At 62.9% G+C, this 20,018-nt stretch overlaps 1 protein-coding gene across 1 annotated transcript; it reads left to right on the top strand.

The window, feature by feature from the left end:
• The first annotated feature begins 1,981 nt into the window (after positions 1-1,981).
• On the top strand, positions 1,982-19,442 carry COL2A1 (collagen type II alpha 1 chain). Its single transcript, XM_058822228.1, has 54 exons — positions 1,982-2,157; positions 3,827-4,027; positions 4,697-4,713; positions 4,921-4,953; positions 5,077-5,109; positions 5,231-5,284; positions 5,455-5,559; positions 5,884-5,961; positions 6,167-6,211; positions 6,294-6,347; positions 6,438-6,491; positions 6,599-6,652; positions 6,747-6,800; positions 6,896-6,949; positions 7,101-7,145; positions 7,273-7,326; positions 7,425-7,469; positions 7,591-7,644; positions 7,725-7,823; positions 7,973-8,017; positions 8,373-8,471; positions 8,844-8,897; positions 9,389-9,496; positions 9,660-9,713; positions 9,813-9,911; positions 10,497-10,550; positions 10,790-10,888; positions 10,971-11,024; positions 11,168-11,221; positions 11,426-11,479; positions 11,593-11,646; positions 11,735-11,779; positions 12,323-12,421; positions 12,506-12,613; positions 12,702-12,755; positions 12,935-12,988; positions 13,159-13,212; positions 13,295-13,348; positions 13,441-13,548; positions 13,658-13,711; positions 13,794-13,847; positions 14,286-14,447; positions 14,539-14,646; positions 15,060-15,167; positions 15,347-15,400; positions 15,487-15,594; positions 15,909-15,962; positions 16,069-16,176; positions 16,292-16,345; positions 16,463-16,570; positions 17,043-17,331; positions 17,596-17,783; positions 18,370-18,612; positions 19,248-19,442. Exons 1-54 carry the CDS (start codon positions 2,001-2,003, stop codon positions 19,392-19,394), a joined length of 4,533 nt encoding a protein of 1,510 aa, XP_058678211.1. The 5' UTR covers positions 1,982-2,000; the 3' UTR covers positions 19,395-19,442.
• The last annotated feature ends 576 nt before the right edge of the window (positions 19,443-20,018 follow it).

Below are 20,018 nucleotides of genomic sequence, written 5' to 3'. Positions count from 1 at the left end.
TTTGGGAAAGTGGGAAAAATCGGAGGGGAAATGGGGGGGAAATTGGGGGGAAATTTGGGTAAAAATGGGGTGGAAAAGGAGCAGAAATTAGGAGAAATGGGGGGAAATGGGAATTAAAATAGGGCAAAATGGGGTAAAAATGGGGCAGAAATGAGGTTTATATCAGGTGAAATTGGGGAAAAATTTGGGTTAAGATGGGACCAAAACAGAGTAAAATGGGGCAGAAATGGAGGGAGCTAAGAGCCAAATGAGACAAAAATAGGTCAGAAGTGGAGTAAAAAATGGGGAAAATTAGGGGTAAAAATGGGGGGAAATAGGATAAAAATGGGGGCGGGAATGGGGAAAAATGGTAAAAACTGAATTCTCCTTCCTCTCTCAGAGTAATTTTGAGCCTAAATTGGGGGATTTGGGGAATTTGGGGTGAGAAAATTGAGTCCCAAATCCATCGGGACGGGGCCGGTGACGCTCGCAGGTGGTGGCACCGGGATGGGGACAGCCAGGATCCCGTGGGGACATTGGGGCGGTGCCACCCCTGCGCCGGTTCGGTCCCAAACCACGCCCCCGCTCTGCCCCCCGCCCCATCCCGGTGTCCCCTCCTGTCCCCTGCTCTGGAGAGGCCATCAGGGGCCGGGGGTAAAACTGGGGGCGCCCGGCCTTACCTGTGTCCCTGCCACTTCAACCAGTGCCACTGTCAGCTGTCACCAGTGGCACCAGCGGCACCGGTGTGTCCGCGCTCCGAGGAGGGCGGGAGGCGATGTCCCCACCCCGCTGTCCCCACCCCGCTTTTGGGGGAGTTTTTGGGGGAATGTGGGGAGGGTTCACGGGGATTTGGGCTCGTCCCCGGCCCCGTCCCGGCTCTGCCACCATGGGGACGGCAGCGGAGCCGCCCCTGAATTTGAGGAGGGGTCGGGCAGCCCCTCCCTGGCGCTTTGATTCATTCCCAAATTTTCTGTTCCATCGGAAAGCGGCGGCCGCAGCCAAGGCCTGGCCCCGGTCCCGGCCAGATCCGGCCACGCCGAGCGCTCTTCCACCTGCTGGGGCTGGGAACACCCAAATCCCCCCAATCACCTCCAAAATTCCTCCCAAACCCCTCAAAATCCCGCCCCAAAAAATCCCCCCAACCTCGCCCAGAATCTCCCCCAAAACTCCCTTAACGCCCCCTTAAATTCCCCCCAAATCCCGCCCTAACTCCTAAAAACTTGGGAGAGTTTTCTGGGGCATTTGGGGGAATTTGGGGGGATTTGGGGAAGGGGATGGTCCCTATCCAGGCTGGGCAATTTGGAGGGGGGTCTGCGCTGGGTTTGGGGTCGGGGGGGGTTCCCCGTGTCCCCCTATTGATCCCACAATTGGCGCCGGGAATTCCGCCGGGAATGGGGACAGCGAAAGGGGGAGGGGTCGCGCTGGGCCCGAGGGGGCCCCGGAGGGGGGCGGGGATTCGGGGACACCGCGAGGGAGGCGGGGGAAGACGGAGCGGGGGGGGGGGGTCCCATCCCAGGGCGGGGTCGGGGGTATCCCGGTTTTCCCAGGACCGGGAATGGGATGGGGATGGGATGGGAAAGTGGGATGGGAAAGTGGGATGGGATGGAGTAAAAATGGGATGGGAAAATGGGAAAATGGGAAAATGGGAAAATGGGATGGGATGGGATGGGATGGGATGGGATGGGATGGGATGGGCTGTGCCGCCTCACCCCCCGCATCCCCCCAAACCCCACATCCCCCAGACCCCACAGCCCCCCTGAGCCCGGGTCCCTCCGCCCGCTCTGGCCCCGGTGGTGGCCGGGGGAGGGCCCGGGGGGCCCGAGGAGGGCTCGGGAGGGCCGGCCCCGCTCGGGGGCCGTGGGAGGGTCCGGAGCCACCGGGGGAAGGTCCGGGGGGCCCGGCGGGGCCGGCCCGGCTCGGGTTACAGCTCCGGGGGGCGGTGGGGCCGGGACTTAAACGGGGCCGCGGGGCCGAGCGGGCACTGCCGGCCCCGGGCGCGGATCGGGCGCAGCCGCCTCGCCATGCCCGGACACCGCCCGGCCCCCGGCGGGCGCCGCTGCCACCGCCCCGAGCCCGCAGCCACCGGCGCGGCGCTCGGAGCCGCCCCCCGGCCCGGGCTCCTGCTCCTCCTCCTGCTCTGCCTCGCCGCCGCCGCCGCCGCGCAGGACCGAGACCTCCGTGAGTGGCGGGGATGGGGACACAGAGGGGACAGAGCAGGGACATAGAGGGAACATACAGCGGTGAGGGATGGGAAACTTTTGGGGCATCGCCGGGGGGGGCGAGGGGGACACGTTGAGGGAAAGTTGGAGAAGGGGAGGGGAGGACAGCGAGGGGACAGCGAGGGGACAGCGGGGAACAATGGGGACAGAGGGGAGATGGAGCAGAAAGAGGATGGGGGACAGCAAAGGACTTCGGGGGACTCTAGGGGACGTTTTGGGATGGACAGAGAAAGTATCAGAGTGGCGGGGCGGACGGCTCGGAGCCTGAGGACACCGAGGGGACATCGGGGGATAGTTTGGGGACATCGGGGGACAGCGTGAGACGCACGGGGAAAGTTTCAGTGGGGCGGGGAGGGGGCAGAGTGGAGTTTGAGGACACCGCGGGGCTGCGTGGGGACATCGGGGGCTTCCCGGGGACACAGGCACGGAACAAAGGGGAAAGTTTCGAGGCAGTCCCGGGACAGCAGCGCGGGTGAGAGGGGGGGGACAGCGGGGAAAGTGTCAGGGAAATGTGGGACAAGCTTGGTGGCACGGAGGGGCACTGGGGGACAGGGAGGGAGAGCACGAGGGGAGCTGGGGACGTCGGGGGACAGTGGGAAATTAAGTGGAACAGAGTGGGACAGCGTGGAGGACACCCGGGGCAGCCTGGGGGACAGTGGGGGGACAAGATGGGGCAGGGAGCGTGGGACACTGGAGGATGGCACGAGGCGGGGCAGGGGGAACATGGTGGGGACACTGGGGGACAGTTTGGGGTCCAGGTGTGTGGCGTGGACGGAGTTTAGGGACGGACAGGGACAGGAAGGAGACAGTCTGAGATGGCTGGAGAGGCACAGGTGGGACATGGGGGCAGCAGGTGACGGTGAGGGGGCAGAGGGAGAGCCGGGGGTGCAGGCGGTGACCTGGAGCAGGGACAGGCTGGGGACAGGGGGTGCATTGAGGGCCAGCCCTGGGGACATCCCTGGGGACACTGGGGACATTCCAGGGACCCTGGGGACACCTGGGAGCTCCCGTGTGCAGCCCGGGGACCCCGAGGCACCTCCTGGGGACCCTGGGGGACCCCCGGGACCCTCCAGGAGCACCGGGGCACCTCCGGGTCACCTGTGAGTTCAGCCTGGGGACACCAGCGCCCCTTGTCCCCCAGCCCGTGGGGACACTGGTGCCACCAGAGCTGCGGGGACACTCGGGGGGTGTCGCTGCTCGGGGCTGTGTCGCAGAGGGGGCTCAGAGGGAGGCTGGTAGTGCCACCATCCCCCTGCTGGCTGTCCCCGCGCTGTCCCCTCACTGGGGGTATGCCGGGCTGCTTTGGCCTCCCCTTCCTCCTCCTCCTCCTCCTGGTGCTCAGTGCCTTGCCCCCGATCCGCGTGTCCCCTCGCTGTCCCCGCGCTGTCCCCGCAGCCGAGGCTGGCAGCTGCCTGCAGGACGGGGCTGGCAGTGCCACCACCCCCTCCTGGCTGTCCCCGAGCTGTGCCCGAGCTGTCCCCCCTCACTGGGGGCTGCGGGGCCCCTCTGGCGTCCCCCTCCCTCCTCCTCCTCCTCCCCGCCGCGCTCACAGCGAGCCTGGCATCGCCACCGCCTCCCCCGCGCTGTCCCCGCGCTGTCCCCACGCTGTCCCCGCGCTGTCCCCGCAGCCGAGGCTGGCAGCTGCCTGCAGGACGGGCACCGCTACAGCGACAAGGACGTGTGGAAGCCGGAGCCGTGCCGGATCTGCGTGTGCGACACGGGGACGGTGCTGTGCGACGAGATCATGTGCGAGGAGCTGCGGGACTGCCCCAGCCCCGAGATCCCCTTCGGAGAGTGCTGCCCCATTTGCCCCACCGAGCAGCCCAGCGGTTGTAATTTATTTATTTCCCTTCATTAGAGAATTAATAAATAAATTACCCGGCCATGGATGGCGCCATCCATGCGGCAGCGCAGGGAAAAGGCAACTTCACCCCAAAACAACGGGGAAAAATCGGCCCCAGGGGAAAAATCATCGAGGTTTTTAGCCCTGGTTGAAAATTTGGAGGTTTTGGGGGGGGGGGGGGGGTTAGACAGAAAAAAAATGGGGGAAAGGGTGGTAGGAGGGGATTTTGCACCCCTAGCAAAAGGGCTTTGGTGGAAATCCCCCGAAATTGTGGGAATGCACCCCAAAATGAATGGAAACCCCAAGAAAGCCCCAAGCAGGGTTCCCAATTGTGGAATTTCACCCCAAAGTGAAAACCCTAAACCCACTTCCCCCAAACCTCCAAAACCCCCAAAGTTGCCTTTTTTTAACCCTTCCCTGCCCCAGCTGGGGGGGATTAAAGGGTTGAGCACCCCCAAAAAGCCTCCAAACGCCTACGAGAAGCCCCCTTGAGCCCCTCGCTGCTGGCCCTGCTTTGGGGGAGCCCCCAGTGCCCCCCAGTCTGGCCCAACAGCCCGACCGGGACGGAGCCACTTCGTGTTGCCCCCACCCCAAATTCTTGTGTCCCCTCCCCATTAATTTCTCTTTACTTTTTTTTTTTATTTATTTCCTACAGGGAAGCCTGGCCCCAAGGTGCGTGAATATGGGGGCAATTGTCCCGAATTTTGGGGTGGTTTTGGTGGGCCAAAATTGGGAATTTGTTGGGGGCTTTTGGGTCAGTTTTCTGCTCATCACGGGGGGTCAGACAGAGCAATCTTGGGGTAGTTTTGGGCCCTTGGGGGGTCAGAGAGAGGAATTTTGGGGCAGTTCTGGGGTCTCACCCTTGGCTTCTCTTTGCAGGGACAGAAAGGTGAACCCGGTGACATCAAAGATGTGAGTGGGGGGGAGACCCCAAAAAGGGCTGAGGTGGGAGGGGCGGGGCTGGGAGACCCCACAAAGGGGTTGGGACCCCTCCAGTCCTGATGCCCCCCCCCCCCCCCTTTTGTGTCCCCACAGGTCGTAGGACCCCGAGGACCCCCGGGCCCGCAGGTGGGAGCAGCTCCGGGCTGGGAAATCTCTGGAATTTTTGGGGGAGGGGGTTTGGGAGAGCGGGGGAGGGGCGGGAGGGGACTCCTGACCCCCCCTCCCCCAACCTGTTCCTCCCCCCCAGGGCCCCGCAGGTGAGCAGGGACAGCGAGGGGACCGCGGCGAGAAGGGCGAGAAGGTGAGACCCCCAAAACCCCTAAAAGTCCCCTCAAATACCCAAAATCTGCTGTGACCCTCCCAAAATCCTCTGTGAAAACCTAAAATCCTCTTTGACCTCCCCCAAAAAACCCCAAAATCAACTGAGAACTCACCCAAAATCGCTTTCTTTGTCCCCCCTCTCCATCCTAGGGCGCCCCCGGCCCCCGGGGCAGGGATGGGGAGCCCGGAACCCCAGGAAACCCCGGCCCCCCCGGGCCCCCCGGACCCCCGGGACCCCCCGGCCTCGGGGGAGGGGTGAGTATTGGGGGGGAGGGGGGGAAGATGGGATTTGGGGGGTTTGGGGGGAAATTGAGGAGATTTGGGGGCGTGGAGGGGAATTTGGGGGGGTTTCATGAGAGTCTGGTGGGAATTGAAGAGGGTTGGGAGGGGATTTTGGGAGGAGGTTGAGGTGGTTGAGGAGCTTCGGGGAGGTTTTGAGGGAATTTGGATGGGTTTTGAGTGCAGTAGCAGTGATTTCGATAGGAATTGGGGGGATTTTTATGAGAATTGGGTTTTTCTGAGGGGAATTTGGGCTTTTTTGGGGGGTCTCCGGGGTGCTGAGTCCCCTTTCCCTGGCAGAACTTCGCGGCTCAGATGGCTGGGGGCTTTGATGAGAAGGCTGGAGGGGCTCAGATGGGCGTCATGCAGGGACCCATGGTAATGGCACCCCAAAATCCCCCCAAATTTCCATGAAACTCCCCCAGTTCCCCTCAATTCCCCCCAAACCCCTCCCCACCCCTGTGCAAACCGATCCCATTTGGGACCCCCCTCCAGGACCCCCAGTTTTGGGGGGTCTTTGGTGACTCCGGGGGTGTCCTCAGCCGGTGTCGCCCCCACCGTGTGACATCTCTGTGTCCCCCAGGGCCCCATGGGACCCCGCGGCCCCCCCGGCCCCTCCGGCTCCCCCGTAAGTATAGCCCCCCTCCTCACATTTCGGGCTGGCCGGGCCGGCTGTGGCCACCCCCGCTCATGTCCCCTTGTCCCCGCAGGGTCCCCAAGGATTCCAAGGCAACCCCGGTGAGCCCGGCGAGCCCGGCGCTGCTGTGAGTGTCCCCAAACGTCCCCAAACGTCCCCAAACCCGGGCACTGCCAGCCCCCAGTGCCGCTCATCGCCGCCTCTTTGTCCTCTGCAGGGTCCGATGGGTCCCCGGGGACCTCCGGGACCTCCTGGCAAACCCGGTGACGACGTGAGTGACACTGGTGACATTCAGCCGCGGTGGCAGCCGGGCTGAGAAGGGACAAAAAGTGACATTTTTGTGTCCCCAACCCCTGAAAAATCCCGTTTTCCCCGCAGGGCGAGACTGGTAAACCCGGGAAATCCGGTGACCGCGGCCCCCCCGGCCCCCAGGTGAGCGTGGCACCGGTGGCCCCGCCACAAAGCCACCGCTGTCCCCTCTCTGTCCCCTCCCTGTCTCCAACTGTCCCTTCTCCGCTGCCCGCAGGGCGCTCGTGGCTTCCCCGGGACCCCCGGCCTGCCTGGAGTCAAAGGCCACCGGGTGAGTGCGTGTCCCCCGCGTGTCCCTTCCTTGTCCCCACGTCCCCCCGGAGCGGCTCTGTCATTGTCACATCCCCGCCGTGTCGCTGTCCCCAGGGCTACCCCGGCCTGGACGGCGCCAAGGGAGAGGCGGGAGCACCTGGAGCCAAGGTGAGAGGGGGTGGCGGTGCCTGGGGCTGGGGACAGTTCTGGGGTGCAGTGGCTGTCCCCTGCTGGGGTGGCAGTCCCCTGGCTCTGGTGGCCGTCCCCGTAGCACCAGGAGACCGTCCTCGCCCTGTGTCACCTGTGTCCCTCCCCGCAGGGCGAGTCCGGCTCCCCCGGCGAGAACGGCTCCCCCGGCCCCATGGTGAGTGCGCGCTGCGAGAGGGAAACTGAGGCACGGCCGGGTGGGCTGGGCCAGGGCCAGCAACCCCGGCCTCACCTCTGTCACCCTCACCTCTGTCACCCTCACGTGTCGCTCTCTGTCCCCACAGGGTCCCCGCGGGCTGCCCGGAGAGCGAGGACGCCCGGGCCCCTCGGGCGCTGCGGTGAGTGCGGTGGCACCGGTGGCATCTGGGGGCGGCGGGGGGGACCCGACCCCCGCCCTGGGGACCCCCCCCTCACCCCCGGCACCGTCTCCCCACAGGGCGCTCGTGGCAACGACGGCCTCCCGGGCCCGGCCGGACCCCCGGTAAGTGCGGGGGGGGGGGTTGGCGCGACCCCCGCCCTTGTGTCGCCCCCACGAGGGGACAGCGGGGTGCCTCAAGGCTCCCCGGAGCCCGGGGGGACCCTCACGCTCCTCTCGCCCCCAGGGTCCCGTCGGCCCCGCAGGAGCCCCCGGCTTCCCCGGCGCCCCCGGCTCCAAGGTGAGGGGACAGGGATGGTCCCGGTGGGGACAGCAGGGTCCCGATGTGACCCCTGAGCCTCTCGGTCACCTCCCCCTCAGGGTGAAGCGGGTCCCACCGGAGCGCGAGGACCCGAGGGTGCCCAGGGCCCCCGCGGGGAATCCGGGACCCCCGGCTCGCCCGGCCCCGCCGGCGCCCCTGTAAGTGCCTGTGTCCCCTCGCCCTAATGGCTTTGTTCCCTCGCCCCGGTGGCTTTGTCCCCCGGCGTTGTCCCATGAGCTGGGAGCGGCGGGGACGGGGCCGGATCCGGGGAAACTGAGGCACGGAGCTCAGCGAGGTTTTCTTGTAGGGGAACCCAGGGACCGATGGCATCCCCGGAGCGAAGGGATCGGCGGTGAGTGGGGACAGAGACAGGGATGGGGACAGGGATGGCCCAGTGAGCCCCTGGCTGTTGGGACAGGGACTGGGCCGTGGTGAGGAGCGGGTGCCCAGGGAGGGCTGTGCTGGCATTTTGGGACATTTGGGTCCCCTGGGGGGTCGTGGGGCACTCAGGGATGGGGGACACTGGGGGACAGAGATATGTGGGGACACTGGGGGGGTATTGGAGACCCTGGAGCTGCAGGGACAGGGTGGGATTTGAGCTGCAGGGGGACAGCAACTGCCGGCAGAGATGGGGACAGTGGGGACACTGGTGACGCTGGAGACACCGAGGGCTGTGGCGGGTCCCTGATGTCCCCCGGTGTCCGCAGGGCGCTCCAGGCATCGCCGGCGCTCCAGGATTCCCCGGCCCCCGCGGCCCACCCGGACCCCAGGGAGCCACCGGCCCGCTGGGCCCCAAGGGACAGACGGTGAGAGACCCTCGATGTCCCCCCGGGGACACGGCCACGCCCGGTGACCGCGCCCGGACCCTCACCACGCCCTGTCCACTGACTACGCCACGCCCTTTGGCCACGCCCATCTACCAGCGAATGACCACGCCCCTTTATACCCAGGCCACGCCCCCTTCACACCTTTTCCCTTTGGGTGTTCCCTCCCCAGAGTCACCCCCGGGTCACTCCTGGGTCACCCGGCCCTGACCCCTAAGGGAACACTAGGAGTGAAAATTGGGATGGGACGGGACAGGACGGGATGGGATGGGATGGGGACAAGGACCTGGAGCCCAGGCCAGGGACGGGGTGGGGACAGCTGTGGGGACACTGTACTCTGTCCCCCCTCATCAGGGCGAGCCCGGCATCGCGGGATTCAAAGGCGAGCAGGGACCCAAAGGAGAGACGGTGAGTAGAGCTGGGGGACGCCAGATCCCCCCGCCGAGGGTCCACCCCAGCCCTCACTGTCCATGGAGTGTCCAGTCCCAGTCCCTCATTGGTCATCCTAGTATCCATCCCAGTGTCCATCCCACCCCGGTGTCCACCCCAGTGTCCATCCCGGCCCCTCTCTCTCCTCCGGTGCCTCTCGGCCCTAATGAGCCGTTCCCCTAACGAGGCCCCTTGGGGCAGCAGCGTCCCCCCCGCCCCCCCGCGGGGGACAGTGGCCGGGGGACAGAAGGACAATGGCCGCAGTGTTCGGTGTCCCCCCGTGGGGCCGCGCCCCCCCTTGGGGACATTCCCCCCTCGCCTCATTAACCACCATCAATGGGGCCCCGCCGCGCCCGGCGCCAGCGGGGACAGGGGGGGCACGAGGGGACTCGGGTTTATGGGGTTTGTTCCTGGGGGGGCCAGGGAGGGGATGAAGGCTCCTTGTGACCCCTTTTCCTCCTCGCCCTCAGGGCCCTGCAGGACCCCAGGGCGCCCCCGGACCGGCCGGGGAGGAAGGGAAGAGAGGAGCCCGCGGAGAACCCGGAGCTGCTGGACCTTTGGGGCCACCTGGAGAGAGGGTCTGTGGTGCCCTCAGCCTCAAATACCGACCCCGATCCCAAAAAACTGACCCTGACCCTAAAAAAATAACCCTGATCCCAAAAACTGACCCCGATCCCAAAACTCCTTCACTCAGCCCTAAAACCCTCCCCCGACCCTACAAATCCTCGTCTTCCCCTACAGGGAGCTCCTGGCAACCGCGGCTTCCCCGGGCAGGATGGGCTGGCCGGCCCCAAGGTGGGACTTGGGGACACCGGGGGTGTCCCGGGGGTGACAACCCCAAAGTGACCCCACACTGACCCCAAATCCCCCACACTGACCCCAAATGCCTCGCAGGGAGCCCCAGGCGAGCGCGGCCCCGCCGGCCTGGCCGGCCCCAAAGGAGCCACCGGTGACCCCGGACGCCCCGGAGAGCCCGGCCTGCCTGGAGCCAGGGTGAGAGACAGCAGTGACCCCAAACACGGGACAGGGGCGGCACCTGTGGGGTCTGGGTCAGGGGGGTTGAGGGTGGTTAAAGCACTCTTAGGGTCAATTAGCTGATTTTGGGGTGGTGAAGGTGGGTTTGGGGTCACTAACGTGCTTTTAGGATTGGTAAGGGTGGTTTTGGGGGTGGTCAAGATGATTTTGGGGTCAGTGAGGTGATTTTGGGATTAGTTTATGGAGATTTTGGGGGTTGATAAGGTGCTTTGGGGTTGATAAGATGCTCTTAGGGTTGTCCAGGGTGCTTTTGGGGCTGTTTAAGGAGCTTTCGGGGTCAATAAGGCCCGTTTGGGGTTAGCCAAGATGCCCTTTGGCATTAAGACCTTTTTTGGTCTCTTGGCACTCTTTGGTGCTAATTAAGAAACTCTGTGGTTAATTAAGATGCTCTCTGCTAATTCAGATGCTCTTTGAGATTCCCAAGGTGCATTTGGGGTTCCCAAAACCCCTCCTTGGGGTTCCTTGCTCTTTGGGGTGCCCTTTGGGGGTCACCCCACGGCTATGGGGTCATGGTCACACCACAAAACCTTTTTGTCCCCACAGGGTCTCACAGGTCGCCCCGGGGATGCTGGGCCCCAAGGCAAAGTGGGCCCCACAGTGAGTGACACCCCATAAAGGAATTGGGGTTTGGGGTGGTTTGGGGTTGGGGTGGTTTGGGGTCAAAGGGGGTTTGGAGTTTGGGGTTGGGGTGGTTTGGGGTTGGGGGTCGTTTGTGGTTGGGATTGGGGGTGGTTTGGGGTTGGGGGTAGTTTGGGGTTGGGGGGGTTTGGGGTGGTTTGGGGGTGGTTTGGGATTGGGGTGGGCTCCTGGCCCCACTGACCCTGCTGTCCCCACAGGGTGCCCCCGGCGAGGACGGACGTCCCGGACCCCCCGGCCCCCAGGGGGCTCGGGGCCAACCTGGCGTTATGGGGTTCCCTGGTCCCAAAGGTGCCAATGTGAGTAAGGACCCTTTTCCCTCTAAAAATACCCGGGAGTTCTCCCTGGGGCCAGAACCCCAAATCCTCCATCCTTGTTTAGGGCGAGCCTGGAAAAGCTGGTGAAAAAGGACTTCCTGGAGCACCGGGGCTGAGGGTGAGGTTTTCTGTCACACAAAACCCAAAAATTCAGCTTTTGGTGCCACTCCACCCTAAAAGCCCCCAAAGGGGGAAACTGAGGCACGGGAAGGGGGGAAATAGGCATTATGGGATTTGGGGCTCAGTTTTCCACCTCCTCAGGGACTTCCTGGCAAGGATGGAGAGACCGGAGCTGCCGGACCCCCAGGACCTGCTGTGAGTGCAACTGGGCGAGCTCAGGACTGGGGCTAAAAACCAGATTTGGGTTAAAGCCCCTCTGGATCTGCTGGGGGATCCCAAAACCCACAAATCCTCAGCCCCTGTGGTGCTGGGGCCTTGTGGGATCCCCAAAATCTTGGGGTGGGGGAAGTCTGAAATCCCAAAGGTTTTTGGGGTCCTTGAGCAGCGTCCATCCCACAGGGCCCGGCAGGGGAGAGGGGAGAGCAAGGAGCCCCCGGCCCCTCCGGCTTCCAGGTGAGCTCAGGGATTTGGGGTTTGGGATTTGGCGTTTGGGGTTTGGGGTGATGCCACCCCAACACCCAGGGTCCTGCTGTCACTGTTCTCACATGGCTCCTGTCCCCTCCCAGGGACTGCCAGGGCCACCAGGTCCCCCCGGCGAGAGCGGCAAACCTGGAGACCAGGTGAGACTCCCCAGTCCCCCCCAGGTGGGGTCAGGATCCCCCAAATCCCTCAGGTCTGACCCCAAACCCGTTTGTCCCCTTCCCACAGGGTGTTCCTGGAGAAGCCGGAGCCCCCGGGCTCGTGGGTCCCAGGGTAAGTGTCACCTGTCACCTGGGGGTGGGTCACAGAGTGTTCCCTGTGGGGGGCTTTTAGGGGCCAGTGTCACCTGTCCTCCCATTTGGGGATGTGTTCATCCCACGAGGACTTTGCAGGGCCTGGTTGTCCCCACCCAGGGCCACCAGATCCATGCTGGTTCCATCCTCATCCCAGTCCCTCCAGGGTAGCATGGGACAGTGCCCTCCCCATCCTCTGGTGCCACCCCCACGGTGTCCCCATGTCCCCGCTGAGCTGTCCCCATGTCCCTGCTGAGCTGTCCCCTTGTCCCAACCGAGCCATCCCCATGTTCATGTCCCCGTGTCCGTGCTGGTCCCCGTGTCCCTGCTGAGCTGTCCCCTGTCCCTGTGCCCCCACTGAACTGTCCCCACTGTCCTCGCTGAGCTGTCCCCCCGTCCCCATGTCCCCGCTGAGCTGTCCCCATGTCCATGTCCCCCTGTCCCTGTTGAGCTGTCCCCACTGTCCTGACTGAGCTGTCCCCCTGTCCCTGTGTCCCTGCTGAGCTGTCCCCTCTGTCCCCAGGGTGAGCGCGGTTTCCCCGGCGAGCGCGGCTCTCCCGGTGCCCAGGGCCTGCAGGGGCCCCGCGGCCTCCCCGGCACCCCCGGCACCGACGGACCCAAGGTGGGTGACACAAGGAGGGGACAGCGCCGATGGCGGTGCCACCGCGGGGGGTGACACCCCAATAATGTCCCTTTGCTGCTATAGGGTGCCACCGGCCCCGCCGGCCCCAACGGCGCCCAGGGACCCCCGGGGCTGCAGGGGATGCCCGGGGAGAGAGGAGCCGCTGGCATCGCCGGTCCCAAGGGGGACAGGGTGAGTGACGGTGACATGGGGGGCACGGGGTGCCACCAGTGCCACCAGGGCTCAGCTGGGCTCATGCTGGCCCTGTGCCACCCCACAGGGCGACGTTGGAGAGAAAGGACCTGAGGGAGCCCCTGGAAAGGACGGAGCTCGCGTGAGTGGGACGGGGCAGGAGGGGGCCAAGCAAGGACACTCTTGGTGGCCAGCCAGAGGTGCCCATGGTGGCCAGCCAGGGACGCTCTTGGTGGCCTCCTCCTCATGGTGGTTGGTGAGGGATGTCCATGGTGGCTACCCAGGGCCTTGGTGACCTCACTGTCCCCTCTGTCCCCACAGGGTCTGACTGGTCCCATCGGCCCCCCTGGCCCCGCTGGCCCCAACGGCGAGAAGGTGAGACCGGGGTGGCCCCACCAGTGCTCCCACAGGGACAGATCCCACCTGATCCTGGGGCAGATCTCACCTGATCCCTGGGGCAGATCCCACCCGATCCCTGGGGCAGCCCCACACAGACAGACCCCATCCATCCCCCACAACTCCCCCTTCCTTTCCTTCCTTTCCAGGGCGAGTCTGGCCCCCCCGGCCCGTCCGGAGCTGCTGGAGCCCGCGGTGCCCCCGTAAGTACCACCTGTCCCCCCCTGGTACTGGCAGTGCCACATTGGCCCCATTCCCTTGATTTTCACCCCGTTTCCCCCACAGGGAGAGCGCGGAGAGCCCGGAGCCCCCGGCCCTGCTGGATTCGCTGGACCCCCAGTGAGTTCTGTCCCCAGCCCATCCCAGTTCTGTCCCCAGTCCATCCTAGCGTCCCCAGTGGCCGCTGACCACTGACCACGACTCTTTCCCAGGGTGCTGATGGCCAGCCCGGAGCCAAGGGCGAGCAAGGCGAGCCTGGCCAGAAGGGTGATGCTGGAGCCCCCGGGCCTCAGGGTCCTTCCGGGGCTCCTGGACCGCAGGTGGGTCCAGCCGAGACCCCCACAATTGGGGCTGAGCCCATGTGGGGGTCCCTCATCCCGGGAATCTCCAGGTCCTGAGTGTCCTGATTGGTTTTCTGCCTCTTCCCAGGGTCCCACAGGTGTCACCGGTCCCAAAGGAGCCCGGGGCGCTCAGGGACCCCCGGTGAGTGGGGGGAGGGGAGGGGAGAGGGGGGAGGGGAGCGGGGGAGGAGCCGGGTCTGACCCCCTCTTGCCTCCGTCCCCAGGGAGCCACCGGATTCCCTGGAGCCGCCGGGCGCGTCGGACCCCCCGGCCCCAACGTGAGCTGGGGGCAACTGGGGGGAACTGGGGTCACTGGGGGGGAACTGGGATCACTGGGAGCAGCCAGGATCTCTTGGGAAGATCAGGGATTGCTCAGGTCAGTTGGGATCCCTGGAGAAAAACCGAGATCATGTGGGAACAGCTCATTTTGGGGCAGTCGGGATCGCTCGGGAAGCTCTGGGATCACTCAGGCCAGTCGGGATCAGCCAGGATCGCTGCCCCCAGCTTCGGGGGCAGGGCAGCTCCCCACGATGTCCCCGAACCAAAGCCACCCCCGGGTGCCACCACCCAGCCCTTCCCAAGAGGCATCACCAGTGCTCCCCAATCCTCGAGCAGTGCCGGGGCTGGGATCAGGGATGGATCGGGAACGGGATCAGGCACGGCTCAGGGATGGATCAGGAATATGGAAACCCCTCTAACCCCGATCTCTCCTGCAGGGTAACCCCGGACCCCCCGGACCCCCCGGCTCCGCGGGCAAGGACGGCCCCAAGGGCGCCCGGGGCGACGCGGGACCCCCGGGCCGAGCGGGGGACCCGGGGCTGCAGGGCCCCGCCGGCCCCCCCGGCGAGAAGGGCGAGCCCGGCGAGGACGGCCCCGCGGTATTTGGGATTTGGGGACGCCGCCCCCGGCCCCTCCGCCAGCCCCCGAGCGGCGCTGACCCTTCCCTCCCCTCGCCTTGTGTCCCCGCAGGGTCCGGACGGGCCCCCCGGCCCCCAGGGGCTGGCAGGACAGCGCGGCATCGTGGGGCTGCCGGGGCAGCGCGGCGAGCGCGGCTTCCCGGGGCTGCCCGGACCCTCGGTGAGCAAAACCCTAAAAAACACACACAAAAACCCCAAACACCAAAAAAATCCCAAAATCTGGGAAGAAATGGGAGCTCATCAGAGGCAGTTTCGTGGTGTGGAAGGATTTCGGGAGGTGGGGAGTGGTGGAAGCTGCTCATCCCCATCCCAGTACTTTTGAGATTCTCTTTCCATGCCAAAAAAATGTCCCAAAATCTCCTAAGGCTTTTCCCCACTGACACGGTCATGCACCAGACCAGCAGGATGCATTTTCCATTCCTTTTTCCCACCGGGAATTTGTGCCCCCTGAGCTCTGGGGAAAGTTTGTGGCCGAGGAGGGTTTGGATTCCCTCCCTCTCTCCTGGTTCCCTGCTGCTTTTCTGCCCTCAGTCCACCCAGACACACTCATGGGGGGGTTTCCTGGTTTTTTAGGGAGAGCCTGGAAAACAGGGAGCACCTGGATCTGCCGGTGACCGGGGACCCCCTGGGCCCGTGGGACCCCCTGGGCTGACTGGACCAGCTGGAGAGCCTGGAAGGGAGGTAAGAAATTTAGGAATGTCTGGAATATCCAGGATGGATCCCTGGCTGACCCTGGGTGGAGACAGCCTTTAGGTTGATCCCAGAAAATCCCAGCACGTTTTCTCCATAGAATTTTGCCTGGATAAAGGAGTTTTGCCCCCATCCCAAAGGCAAAAGCTGAATTCCTCCTCTTTTCCCAGGGAAATCCCGGCGCTGATGGACCCCCGGGCAGGGATGGGGCGGCAGGAGTGAAGGTGAGCTCATCTTGGATTTCTCAAAGGCCGGAATTCCTGGGAATTCCCGTTATGCCAGAATTCCTGACCCCATTCCCTGTTCCCAGGGCGATCGTGGTGAGACCGGCCCCGTGGGCGCTCCCGGCGCTCCCGGCGCTCCCGGAGCTCCCGGCCCCGTGGGACCCACTGGAAAACAGGGAGACAGGGGAGAGACGGTGAGTGGGACACCTCGGGATGGGGGGAGACGGGAATTACTGGGAATCATCCCAAATCCACGCCATGGAGCTGTTTGGGATCATCTGGGAATGGCACTGGGAGCAGCTCCGAGCGACTTCCTGAGGATTCCTGGTTTGGGATCTGCCTGGGAGCTCCAGGGGCTGGAGCTGGGAATGAGCTGGGCACCCCAGGAGATAAAACTGGGAACACCTGCAGTGCCCTGGACAGCTGGGAACGCTGAATCTCATACCCCGCATTCCCACACCTCAAATCCCATTCCCGCTGTTTTTGACTGCCCTCCTTTCTCCCACAGGGTGCTCAGGGTCCCATGGGTCCCTCTGGTCCCGCTGGCGCCCGGGGGATGCCGGTGAGTGAGTCCCACCTGGAATTCCTAGGATCCCAGTTTGGGATCGCAGCTGGGCACCCTGGTTTGGGATCACCCCCACTCCTGACCTGCTGTGTCCCCCCTGCAGGGTCCCCAGGGGCCACGCGGTGACAAAGGTGAGGCGGGCGAGGCTGGAGAGCGCGGCCTGAAGGGACACCGGGGCTTCACTGGGCTCCAGGGCCTGCCCGGGCCCCCCGTAAGTGCTGGGATTTGGGACCACAGCCCCCCATAGGTCCCAAATCCTACATCCCACACCCCAATCCGACATCTCCCGTGGGACCCCAAATCCTCCATCCTCCTGTCCTTCCCAGGGTCCTTCTGGAGACCAGGGCGCTGCCGGACCCGCAGGTCCCTCCGGGCCCAGGGTAAGTCCTGGAATTTTGGGGGAAAAAGGGAAAAGGAGCCGCCCTTGGACTGGTGCCACGCCTGGAGGTGGCAACCCCATCCCTGCTGTGCCCTGAGCCCTGTTTGGGGTTTTTCAGGGTCCCCCCGGCCCAGTAGGCCCCTCAGGCAAGGACGGCTCCAATGGGATGCCCGGACCCATCGGCCCCCCTGGACCCCGCGGCAGGAGCGGCGAGCCCGGCCCTGCGGTGAGCGGGGACACTGGGGAGAGGGGATCCGGGAGGAGAGGGATCCTTGTGAGAGAGAGGGGATCCAGGAGGGGATCTGAGGGGAGAGGGATCTCATGGGGAGAGGGGATCCGGGAGGAGAGAGGATCCAGGAGTGGAGGGGTCCAGGAGGAGAGGGATCCTGTGGGGAACAGGAGGGATCCAGGAGGGGAGAGGGGATCCAGGAGGAGAGGGATCCTTGTGAGAGAGAGGGGATCTGGGAGGGGAGGGATCCAGGAGGAGAGGGGATCCTGCAGGGGAGGGATCCTGCGAGAGAGAGGGGATCCAGGAGGGGAGGGGATCCAGGAAGAGAGGGGATCCAGGAGGGGAGGGATCCTGTGAGAGAGAGGGGACCTGACACAGAGGGATCCTGTGGGGGGCAGAGGGATTCAGCGGGGAACAGAGGGATCCAAGTCCCGGCTGATCACCCCGTGACCGCTCCTCCCTCCCCCAGGGTCCTCCCGGGAACCCCGGCCCGCCCGGCCCCCCCGGGCCCCCCGGCACCGGTATCGACATGTCGGCGTTCGCGGGGCTGGGGCAGCCCGAGAAGGGCCCCGACCCCGGGCGCTACATGCGGGCGGACGAGGCGGCGCCGGGGCTGCGGCCGCACGACGCCGAGGTGGACGCCACCCTCAAGGCCCTCAACAACCAGATCGAGAGCATCCGCAGCCCCGAGGGCTCCCGCAAGAACCCGGCCAGGACCTGCCGAGACATCAAACTCTGCCACCCCGACTGGAAGAGTGGTGAGAGAGAGGTCCCGGCCCTGTGTCCATCCCTGTCCATCTGTGTCCATCCCTGTGCCCATCCCTTTGTCCATCTGTGTCTGTCCCTGTGTCCATCCCTTTGTCTCTCTGTGTCCATCCCTGCGTCCCTCTGTGTCCATCCCTGCCTCCATCCCTGTGTCCCCCTCTTCCTCCTTGTCTCCTCCACCACCCTCCCGGCCACCAAGGCCCACGCTGACCCCACCACGGGCGGTCACTCACTGACCCCATGCCCTCGGTCCACAGGCGATTACTGGATCGACCCCAACCAGGGCTGCACCCTGGACGCCATCAAGGTCTTCTGCAACATGGCCACGGGGGAGACGTGCGTGTACCCCAGCCCCGGCAGCATCCCCAGGAAGAACTGGTGGAGCAGCAAGGCCAAGGAGAAGAAGCACGTCTGGTTCGGCGAGACCATCAACGGCGGCTTCCACGTGGGTGTCTGGGATGGGCACGGGGGGGAAACAGGGTACCTGGAGTTTCACAGAAGAGTTGGAGCTGATTATCTTCTTGGGGGTGGAACTTTTGGTGGTTCTATCAGATATTGGGTGATTTGAGGATTATATGGAAATTTTGGAGCTGATGTCCGTCCTGTGGGTGGAACTGGTGGTTGTTGGATCAGAAACGGTTAATTTAGGGGATTTTACTGAAACTTTGGAGTTGATGTCCCTCCTTGGGGTGAAATAGGGGGTGTTTCGATCAGAACTGTTGGATCCAGTGGACTTTATGTAAATCCTGGAGGGATGTCCTTCTTTGGGGTGAAATTGATAGGGTTTGTATCACATATTGGTGGATTTAGGGATTTTAAGGAAAACTCGGAGTGATGTCCTTCCTTGAGGTGAAATTGATGGGTTTTGTACCAGAACCAGTTGATTTAGAGACTTTCATGGAAATCTTGGCATCAGGCCATGACAGTTTCCAGGTCTGGGAAAGCAAACTGTGGAAATTCCCCAAAAATACCCCCAAAAAAGCCTGAAATTCCCCAAAAAAGCCATCTGAAAGCCTCCCTCCCCCCTGCAGTTCAGCTACGGCGCTGAGGAGCTGGCACCCAACACGGCCAACATCCAGATGACCTTCCTGAGGCTGCTGTCCACCGAGGGCTCCCAGAACGTCACCTACCACTGCCGCAACAGCGTGGCCTACCTGGACGAGGAGTCGGGCAGCCTGAGGAAGGCGCTGCTCATCCAGGGCTCCAACGACGTCGAGATCCGCGCCGAGGGCAACAGCAGGTTCACCTACAGCGTGCTGGAGGACGGCTGCACGGTGCGTGCCGGGAGGGAGAGAGGGGCAAATCGGGGCAAATCCGTAAATCGCGGGGTTCACCACGTAGGGAGGAACCTGGGAGGTCAGAGAGAGTGATCTGGGAGGTGACAGCGTCTTGTCATCGAGTGCCACCAACCCGTGAGGGGACAGCATCTTGTGTCACCAAGTGTCACCACGGCCAGGATTTGGGTAACACCTCCAGCTGGCTGTGGTGCTCCAGGGATGGGGACTCCAAACCCCATTTTCCAGTGTTTTCCCGCTAGAAATACACTGAGAAACGTGACCCTTCTTGGTTTAACAATGAAATGGGGCTCAAACTGAGATTGGGAAGGTTCTAGGAGCTTAATAACTCCATTTTTCCAATGCTAATGATAAATTTGGGGCACAAACTGAGATTAGGAAAATTATGGAGGATTAAATAACTCAATTTTTCCAATGCTAATGATAAATTCGGGCTCAAACTGAGTTCTGGAGGATTAAATAACCCCATTTTCACCCATTTTTTCCTTATAAATACACCAAGAAGTGGAGCCTCTCTATGCCTGATGACAAATGTGGGTTCCAGCTGGGATTTGAAGGGTTTGGTGAGGATGTAACAGGTTAAATGACCCCAATTTTCCCTGTTTTTCCCTCAGAAACACACGGGGAAGTGGGGCAGGACTGTCATCGAGTACCGCTCGCAGAAGACCTCGCGCCTGCCCATCGTGGACATTGCACCTATGGACATTGGGGGACCCGAGCAGGAGTTTGGCGTTGACCTCGGCCCCGTCTGCTTCTTGTAAAAAAAAAAAAGGATTTTTTTGGTGTGGTTGTTTGTTTTTGGTTGTCGTGGTTTTTGTTTGTTTGGTTTGGTTTGGTTTTTGTTTTTTTAAAAAGCCTGGCCCGATTCCTTTAAAAAAGAAAAAAACCACAAGAAACGGGATCCACCCCAAAAAGGAGCTGAGAAGTTCTGCACTGAAAGGGCTCACCCCGAATCAGGGAGCAACCACCTCATCCCAACACCAGAATCAAAGGAAAAACCCATTAATATTTATTTATTCTCTTCCTGGAAGACCTGTTTTTGAGGTCAGGTGGAGGTGGGAATGTCAGTGATCCCTTTTTCCCTGAAAAAAAAATGGGATTTCACCAATCCAGGTATCAAAAATCCCCTCCTCACCCCGAATTTTCCCCTTTCCCCTCAGCAGGAGTGTTCATGTATAATATGAGTTTAAAAACACACAAAAAAATCAAAAAATGGTGCTATTCTTGTAAAACAAGTCTGTATTTTTTAACATCTGTTGGTATAAAATGAAAAAAAAATCTAAAAAAAAAACTTTTGGTCGAAAGTAAAAGTTGAGTTGAGTCTCTTTCTTTTGGGTGTGTTTGCAGTAATTTAAATATTTCCTCCCCATTTCAACCACCATAAA

Source organism: Ammospiza caudacuta, chromosome 31 (genome assembly GCF_027887145.1).
Source record: "Ammospiza caudacuta isolate bAmmCau1 chromosome 31, bAmmCau1.pri, whole genome shotgun sequence".
Lineage (NCBI taxonomy): Eukaryota > Metazoa > Chordata > Aves > Passeriformes > Passerellidae > Ammospiza > Ammospiza caudacuta.
The sequence above is the reverse complement of the archived record's forward strand: the minus strand, read 5'-3'. Positions and strand labels throughout refer to the sequence as shown.